Raw genomic sequence first — 9796 nt, forward strand, 5'->3', positions numbered from 1 at the left:
ACATTAAAGTTATTGGAATACATTGGAATTCTTATACTACACATCCATGATTTACCATCACTGAACTGTATGTGTGCTAGTACCTTTCTGTAGAATTGGAGCTACTGATCACATTCAGGATTCTACATAACACTCACATTTCACCATCACCATGTAGACGTCTATGGTGCAGATGGGCGGCTGGGGCAAACGTTCGCCCTTCTCCAAGATGTCTGGAATCGCACGTGTGGGAATCCCATCATAGGGCTTTCCTCCAAACGTCATTAGCTCCCAGATAGTCACCCCTGAATGACAATAGTCAACACATCACTTTCAGTATACAGACAGATTTGAGTAAAAAAAAAAAAAAACTAAGCTAATGTAATGTAATAATACATTTTTTTTTATTATTACATACAACTATTATTTTTATTTAGAAATTGTATCTTATTTAATTGTTTATTTTAGTTTTTATCTATCAATTAATAAAATAATTATATATATATATATATATATATATATATATTAAGTAATAAATTATAATAATATATAACAATTAATTTAAAGATATTGCATTGTCAAATATTAAACAACGTAAAACAAATATTACAAATAAAATATTTGTAATTTTAAAATTGTAACAGAATACACCATTTAAATACACCATTTAATTTATATATTATATCATATACAGACACCAATACCAATAGAATTTTAAAGTTTGTGGTCGGTAATATTTTTCTTTTACTAGATTTGAAAAGAAATATTTTATGGGCATCAAGGCTGCATTTATTTGATCAAAAATATTTTACAATTTAAAATAACTGTTATATATTTTCAAAAGTAATTCATTCCTGTGACACAAAGCTGAATTTTGAGCATCATTACACCAGTCCTCAGTGTCGCATGATTCTCCAGAAATCATTCTAATATTGTCATAAATCTGGTCTGTGGTTTTCCGTCTGCTCGCCACCAGATGTTGCCTTCCAGTTACATTGACTCTCACACTACACAAACTGTTGCATGTCACCCCGGACTACATTTCCTTTCATCCAATGCACTGATTACACACACAGCTGTAACCAATCAAACACCCTACATAAGCCATGGACTTCCTCTTCCTCTTCCTCACTGCCGAGTATTGTTTGCGCATATCGCTACGTCTGTGATAGCAACGTTACGGAGCCATCCTGAATTTGACTAGTTTCTAGTCTTGGTCTGTTTCGCCTGTTTAGTCTAGTCGGTTTTGGATATCTTGCCTTTCTTTGGATTATTCTCTTGCACTGCTCTGTTTGGACTCTGTTTGACCCTCGCCTGAACTATTGCCTGTGTTTCTAGATCACTGTCACTTTTGATCAATTAATGCATCTCTGCTGAATAAAAGTATTAATTAAAAAAAACAAAAAACAAAAACGTTCTGAGCCCAAATATATTCTGTAGTTACAATTCTATTTAAAGCCTATATATATATAATTTGACTCTCCTATGCTATGAGTAGCGTTGACTTATAAATAAGTCCTTATCATTGACTAGTGAAGGATTGCTTTAAATGTATACTATGCTACTAACTGATTTAAGTAAAACTAGGACACTGTAAAAGTGTTTTACTCACCATAACTCCACACATCACTCTGATGTGTGAACTTCTTGTAATGAATGCACTCCAGGGCCATCCACTTAATGGGCATCTACATAAGAGAGAATTCTCATCAGGATGTAATAATACATGGAGTAATGCAATCATGTATAATTAAAACATACATTTGTGAAATTCTAAAGAAAAAAAAAAGAACAGTCTAATTTGCAATATGATTAGAAATTAGAAATACAATCAAGAAACTACCATTCTCTCTACCATTTTTTTTGTGTCCAACCCACATGAATTAAAAAAATCACTTAAAATGAACTCAATGAATCCAAACCACCAAACTCAGTTTTATGAGTTTTTCAGAACTAGTGTGTCTCAGCTTGTCAATACTGACCTTGCCTCCATCTGAATTATACTCCTTTTCATCAACATCCAGCAGTCGAGCAAGTCCAAAATCAGTGATCTTGACGTGGTTTGGAGATTTTACCAGGATGTTACGGGCCGCAAGGTCCCTGTGCACCAGCCTCCTCTCCTCCAAGTACATCATACCCTGCCGAAGAGGAGATCTGAGTGCTTCTATCCAAAAACACTATGATTATCATAAATACACCTATGAATCACTGCATTCAGAACAGTGGAGGTCTGTTAAGAATATTAATTCTACTAAAATTGAAAACTAAAGTTACTTTCATAAAATGATACATTTAGTGTACTACATTGCACAAGTTGGAAACTGAGCTGGACAGATTGTGAAAAGTTAAACAGATGAAAAACACTAATGTTATAACAATGATGAAAAAAAAATTATAGCACTTCTGTAGTTACTGCTCATAAATCATCCCACCAAAAATATTTTCTCTAGGGTTCAGTCAGTGTCTGGCCATCTTTAATATCCCGTACAACATTATTTTTCACATCTTAACAAATAGTTAAGTTATTTTTACCAGAACCAGAAACTTTAAAACGTCTAAAGAAACACTGATACCAACAACACTGTGCAGTTATGAGAACAGATGGACATGTTTGGAAACTAAAGAAAGTAATTGCCCCTGCAAGTTGTGTTTCTTTTGCTGCTCGTCTGTGAAAAAGATTGAATGACATAGTGATATAAAATTGCCTTCATTTCAGTCTGTGATATTTTGCAACAAAGAAAAGTGCAAAAAGACACCCTCAAGGGACAACAAAAACAATTCAAGGGTGCACTTGAAGTATATAGAAAGAAAAAAGGACTGGTCTGAATATTTCCAATGTTTTTATTAATAATACAGCATTCAACAGAAGACAACAGTGATCATCAGGCTGTGTTCAAAACAGTAAATGTCTGACCAATGAGAAACATTTTTCTCTGTAATACACTGTTCCCTTTGCCACATAGTCCATCATTTCATAGGCAATACATTTGTTTTCTTACTTAAGTGCTAATCAAAATTAGTTAGACAGCAGCAACAGAAAAGAAGGCAGACAAAAGCTGAATCAAGCACATTGTGTTAAAATACATTTTGTCCTGAAACTTTAAATATGAGAATTAAACACAGGAGCAGACGCCTGATACTGAGACAGTGAATCATGGATTGATCAATCACCAGCGACACACACACACACACATACACACACACACACAGACACACCAAGGCCACAATGTGCAATATACTGCAAACTTTTTCCAAGTGACACTTTTTATTACTGTATTTTATAATAAATGCATGTACTGTTTTACAGATGTTGTATTACTATCTGTATACAACCTAACAAGTCAACATAAAATATCAGGATATCTTGATACATATATTGATACATTTTCAAACTTGTTTACAATGACATATGCATTAAGTGTACACAACCCTTCCAAAGGTAAATATTGTGAAATAGTATTACAGTTGTAAGCTGTTTTATGCTTGAATGTATTTTAACAACTTTGAAACTGAAAGCTGTAGGAGGTTTATTTAGTAGATTAATCTGTTTTATTATAAAATATCAAATTTTTTTCAGGATGTTCCTTTTTGTCACTCTTTTACAGATAGAACAATGTTTAAAATGGAGAACATGGCTTTAGATGTTCCTATCACCATTTCTTACTGTTTATTCTCTAATTTTGCATGAATAATATGCACATTCTCCAGTCACTAAACGGCAATAAACCATACCCAGTCCACATCATAACTGTGTCAACAGCAGTGCAAGCCCAGCATCTCTCATAGGATAAATTACGCAGCACTGTTCTAAATGAGCAGAATCTTTCCATAGTCTTACAAACCATCCATTTATTTTTTATTAACCATTAAACAGAAATTCATTCCCTCAAGCGTGTTCTGCTCATCTCCTGCACCATGGCCATTGCTTTTGTTCTGAAAGATCAAGTGTTTAATGTCTTACACGCTCCATGGATTTATAATTATTTTAAACAGATACATGACAGGATGAATACTATTGGCTCATGTATGCTAAGGTTTGTAGCAGTCAACATTTCCCTTGATTGACTGTCTGATCCCAGAAGTAATCTGTTTTAAATAAACTTTCATTTTACTACACTGTAATTGCATTTGCGTAGCTCCATACTGGCTCTCCTAAAGTAGCCAAATAAATACATACAATAAAAAGGGTGTTTACTTGTACTGTTTTGGCCGATTGGTCTGCTATCTGAAACACTTATTATCTATTATTGTGCATTTGTTATTTTCAGTTATGTTGGCTATCAATTAATTAATATGTAAACTTAATGAAATATGTCTGAGAAATAATTAATTGTGTACATATTCAATAACAAATTATGAATACAAATAATGAATACATGTAAATATTAAGTCAGATTGATTATACATATACTTACACATAATGTTTTAATGTTTAACAGTTTTGAATAACAGTCCAAAACGTTTCTAATATTAAAGTAATCCACACGACTCCAGTCAATTAACATCTTGTGAAGCAAAAAGTAGCGTGTTTGTCTGAAACAAATCGAGTTTAACTTTAAACTGTAGCTTTTGGACAAAATATAAGGCCAAAATAATAATAATTCCTCCAGAGAAAGTCCTTACCTTGTTGTCCTCTCACATAAAAATCCAACAACACAACTGTTTAGAACTGTTTTGGACTGTTGTTGCTTGTAAATGGTGACTAATCTCTGCATATTTCACTCCTGATTCAGACGAGATTACTTTTTCAAGAGAATGCAATAGTATGGATAGATGACTGATATTTTAGCTGGAAGCAAATGACTGAAGTTAAAAATGTCTTGATGGTTTTGTTTCTTACAAACACACAGTTGTTCTCTTCACAGGTTGGACTGATGGACTGGAGGCATGTGGATTACTTGTGGATTATTGTAATGTTTTTATCAGCTGTTTGGGCTCTCATTCTGACGACACCCATTCACTGCAGAGCATCTTGGTGAGCTAATGATGTAATGCTAAACTAATCTACATCTTGGATGACCTGAGGGTAAGTACATTTTCAGCTCATTTTTATTTCTGGGTGAACTTATTTGCATAAGCGCAGTAGAATTCTCAAGGTCTGCAAGGTAGAATTGGTCATGACATTACACAGACTTTTGTTTCTTTTGATGATGATCATGCACACTAAAAACAGAAATGTATTAATACAGTAAACAGAGTCATGTTCAAAGAACAGGGTTAAACGATGTAAATGTCAATTTTAAATAAACACATTCAGTTTTAATATTATTATTATTATTATTTGATATTATATTAATAACTGCTGTGTTTGCTGCCAAGGTGTCAAGGTTAGCAAGAGAGCGATATCCAGTTAGTCTAACTACACCATTTGCCAACAAAGCTACTTCCACTAAGATAAATAGGCATGCTAATGGATCGCTTTCTCCAGTTAATATAGGCTTCCTTGAAAGTTACAGTGCATTTCTAGAAGCATCCATTGCTTTTAACAGCCTTGAGCTTTTTGTGTATTCAGACCTTTAACTTCACTTTAAGAAAGAGAGAGAGAGAGAGAGAGAGAGAGAAACTGCATAGATAAAACAGGCAGCAAAGAGCAGTCCTTTGTGTCCACAGTTTGAGAGCACCCAGATGAAAGTAGGAGTAACCTAATCAAAACACCGTCTGCATTTAGCATAACAAGCCATCTGCATGCCGTTCCAGGGAGCGAGACATAATGCCGGCGTGAGGTGCATTCGGGGGCATTCATAGAGCATCTCCTCATCTCACTCTTTTATGCACCAACTTTTATGTGTGCATTAATAAAGGTTAAAGTTTCAGTGGAACGGAAGGGCCCTCTGTGCCCTATTACAACATATTCTCGCCTCTGGATAGGCAAATAACAAAAATTAGACTCACTTGATTATTTGGAACTAATTAAAGAGAAAAAAAAACAAGGCGCTATGGCTGAGGCATGCTTAATTCTGCAGACAATACTGCTGACAAGGGTGGAAAGAGGAAGTGGGCTGGAACGAGAGAGAAGCCATACTCAGCATCACCATGGGAATAGAAAGTGACAGAGGTGACTGGTACAAAACATACTGCAAGAACATACAGAAACATATACACAAATATGCCCAAATGTTACAATCAAAGGCATGCATGCTATCATTATAATCAGTGTTTGGAAGGTTACTTTGGAAATGGAATAGGTTACAGATTACAAGTTACCATATTTAAAATGTAATATGCTTACATTAATGTAACTGATTACATTTGATTACTTTTTGATCACTTTTTGATCTAAATTTCTAACTAATGTTTTCAACTGTTTATCATTTTGAAACATTTAAAGCAGGCAGGGTTAACCTTACAGTAGTGCTCAACACTGATTACTGTCAGACTTTCAGAATCCTTCATCACTTGAATTAAGATTATAATAATTTAATTTTAAAGCAGAGCCACCACAAAATCAGACTTCAGCAGATCTTTTTTTTTACTCTGAGATCATTCTGAGATTAAATACTAATTTAAAATAATAAGATATAGTTTAATAGCTATGATACTGTTTCTTTAAATTCAATCTTTGCATAGCTTTTGACACCTGCAGGTCCCTTATTTGCTTTACTGATGCCAGTGCTAGAAGCAGAGCAGTCTTCAGCGATAGCGAACGAATGTTGGCAGACTGTAACGGCTCGAAAGGGCCCTCAGCACAGGGGGCAGATCCCATAAAGGGACAGCAGGGGGACGAGGCGGATTCAGCCTCCTGGCACCCTTTAGGAAGCGGATAACCGCGCTGTTTCTGCCCACCGATTGGCCCGCAATAGGGGCATGAGAGGCCGCTATAGCCGCCACATAGACTTTGAGCGCAGATGGGGAGCATCCCTTATCCAGCAGCTCTTGCAGAAATGACAATACCTCAGTCAAATTGGAAGTATGAGGGTCCTTGCTGTGGTTTAGACACCAAGCGGAGAAAAAATACCACTTCAAGGTATAGAGGTGTCTCGTAGACGGGGCTCTTGCCTCTGAAATCATGTTTAAGACTCACTCTGGGAGGCTCAAATGCTCCCGTCGAGCGGCCAGAGATGCAGGGCCCATAGGTCGGGCCAAGGATGAGATATTGCCCCGTTCACATGAGAGAGGAGATCCCGTCTCAGCAGAACAGGCCAAGGGGCTGCTATCAACAGCTGAGTTAACTCTGATAGCCACAACTGGTTCATCCAAAGGGGGGCCACCAGGAGAACCTTGTGTTTTTGTTCCCTTACTCACCTGATTACCTGTGGGATCAGGGCGGTTGGGAGAAAAGTATAAAAAACGAGGTTGGGCCAATCGTGGGCCAACGCGTTCCTGGTCATTGAGAAATAAATTGGGCAGTGAGAGTTGTCTGAGGCGAAGGGGTCCACCTCGGCCTCGCCGAAGAACTCCCAGATCTTCTGAACCGTCTGCGGATGGAGCGTCCACTCCCCTGAGGGGACATTGCTCCTTGATAACATGTCCGCTCCTTGGTCCAATTTGCCCGGTATATGCGCTGCTCTCAGCGAGCGCAGGTTGAGTTGAGCCCATTCCAGGAGGCGCTCTACCAGAGTGAAGAGACGCTTCGAGCAGAGGCCTCCGCACTTCGTAAAAGTGCGGGGGGCCAGAAAGTATGCATCCAGTGAAAAAGAACCAGTCTCCTGAGCGAATTCGTGATTCAGGTGTCTGAGATCGAGGATGGGCCGGAGGCCACCATCCTTTTTGGGGATGAGGAAGTAGCGGCTGTGGAAGCCTGACTCGCTCTGAGCTGGAGGAACAGTTTCTACGGCTCCTATCGCCAGCAAATTAATCACCTCTGAGCGCAGGACGTGTGCGTCTTTGCTCTAAGCTGAGGTGGAAACCACGCAGCTGAATCGCGGCGTATTCGAGCGAATTGCAGTGAATAACCTCGTTTTATTATCTCCAACACCCAGATTGGTACTACAGAGATGGCACTACAGGCCTCAGCCCATGTGACAAGGGGTTGGATTAAATTGAGAGGCTGGTCGCCGTATGGGGACCCCACACTCAGAAGAGGAAATTTGCTTTCCCTGAAAATGCTTCAAAAAATGCTTCGCTAGACTTAATGCTCTCATAGCAGAGCAGTCAGCCCTCGTGCGCACAGCCTCAGCGTGGGCATGGCCCAGACGCATCCAATTTGAACCTGCCAGTGATAATAATCATTAGTGACAGCATTCTCTTTTAATCCACCTAAAAAGATCAAACCGCTCGTTAGAAGAGGAGTTTTGATGATCTATATGTGTAAACACTGTGGCAGATCAAAAATGCTACACGTATTCTCTCAAATCTGCTCATAGCGGATGAGGGAAGGGGCAGCGCCATCTTCATTGAAGAAGGCGAGCCGCGAGCAAAGCAGAGCGAGACATGAACACTCGTAGTAAGAGCGTAGTAAGAGCATGGCCCAGACAAGAGGCACATTCAAATACAAAATTGGCAGTGATATTGAATCATTGGTGACAGCGTTCTGCTCCAAACCACCCAGGAGGATTGACCCGTTTGACAATGAGAGGCGCTGATCCCCACCTGTAAACACACTGGCAGATCAAAGAGCTGGGTGGAGAGTGATACATGCGGGGGCTTTGTCGGAATTAAATCACCTGATCGTTCATACCCGCAAGTTCGTAATTTCTACCTCCGAGTAACTGGGAGGAGAGAAACACAAGAGCGGGGGAGGCGGGGCTCAGCGACGCACACACAAATGTGAAGCTGCCAGCATTTTGCTTTGATCTGCCTAGGAGGATTAAGCTGCTCGTGAAACGAGGAGCGCTGATTCTCATGTGTAACACACACTGGCAGATTAAGCACACCTGATGTGTGTCGGCATGAAATTGCTCAAGCCTGATCGCTCAACCCCTGATTTCCCTTCCCTCACCTTTGCTTCCTCCGAGGTAACTGGGAGAAGAGAAACATGAGAGCGGGGAGGCAGGGCCGCCTTCCGTGAACGAACAGGGGCAGACTGCTTTCGTGGTAAAAGCAGCCCGTGTCTGTGAGCGCAGTCATAGTGACTGTAGGATATCAGACCGAATCAGACAATCTAAGATTTGGTCAAAACCGAGTTGAGGCACTTCCTTCAGTGAAAGGCGGTCCACGAGTGGACAAGAGCGAGACTCATGCTCTGAGTGAGCATTCTGTCTCAGTAAGCACGCAGCTCACTGCCCTTCTGCGGCGTATCCGAGTGCAACGGGGGGAGAGAGCATGCAGGCTCAGTGCCGGCATGAGACCGGTCAGCCCGGTTGCTTATTCCCTGACTCCGCTGTTTCCCTCTCCGAGGCTCGCTGAGAGAGGAGAAACGGGAGAGCAGGGCTGACTTCAATGAAGGCGGTCCGCGAGTGGAGAAGGGCGAGACTCATGCTTTTAACGAGAGCATTCCATCTCAGTGAGCGAGCAGTTTCTGCATGGGGGCTGCCTAGACAGGTGACGCACTCACTGCCCTTCTGCATTGTGCAAGATTCCCTGCATGAACCACACTCGCAGCGCGACATTTGCAACAATGTCGCTAGAATTTGCTTCTGCATCGTGCAAGATTCCCTGCATGAACCACACTCGCAGCGCGACATTTGCAACAATGTCGCTAGAATTTGCCCTTTTAGGGCTTAACTGCTAGAAATAAGCTCTTTCAGAATCGCCGGATGGCAGCAGGGGAACAGGACCGGAACTGCTGCGATGCTTAGGCGCGAAGAGGGCCGGTCAGCCGAGCAGGGAGGTCTCAATCCAGCTGTGACGGGTGTCAGCGGCGAGCAGGTTTTCAGGATCAGTGATGAACGTAGAGTCGTCGCTGAAGGAGAAGAAATCTGAGAATCCTGTGGCGAAC

At 40.2% G+C, this 9796-nt stretch overlaps 1 protein-coding gene across 1 annotated transcript in view; it reads right to left on the reverse strand.

The window, feature by feature from the left end:
• LOC107557316 (receptor tyrosine-protein kinase erbB-4-like) overlaps positions 1 to 9796 on the reverse strand; it is a 141575-nt gene that overhangs the window by 9356 nt on the left and 122423 nt on the right. Inside the window, exons 21-23 of the mRNA XM_016240702.1 lie at positions 1962 to 2117; positions 1592 to 1667; positions 138 to 284 (exon numbers count right to left, since the gene is read on the reverse strand). Of these exons, the coding sequence (XP_016096188.1) occupies positions 138 to 284; positions 1592 to 1667; positions 1962 to 2117 (379 nt within the window). The remainder of the gene's footprint in view (positions 1 to 137; positions 285 to 1591; positions 1668 to 1961; positions 2118 to 9796) is intronic.

The sequence above is a fragment of the Sinocyclocheilus grahami genome, unplaced genomic scaffold, assembly GCF_001515645.1.
Source record: "Sinocyclocheilus grahami isolate Dianchi unplaced genomic scaffold, SAMN03320097.WGS_v1.1 scaffold598.1, whole genome shotgun sequence".
Classification (NCBI taxonomy): domain Eukaryota; kingdom Metazoa; phylum Chordata; class Actinopteri; order Cypriniformes; family Cyprinidae; genus Sinocyclocheilus; species Sinocyclocheilus grahami.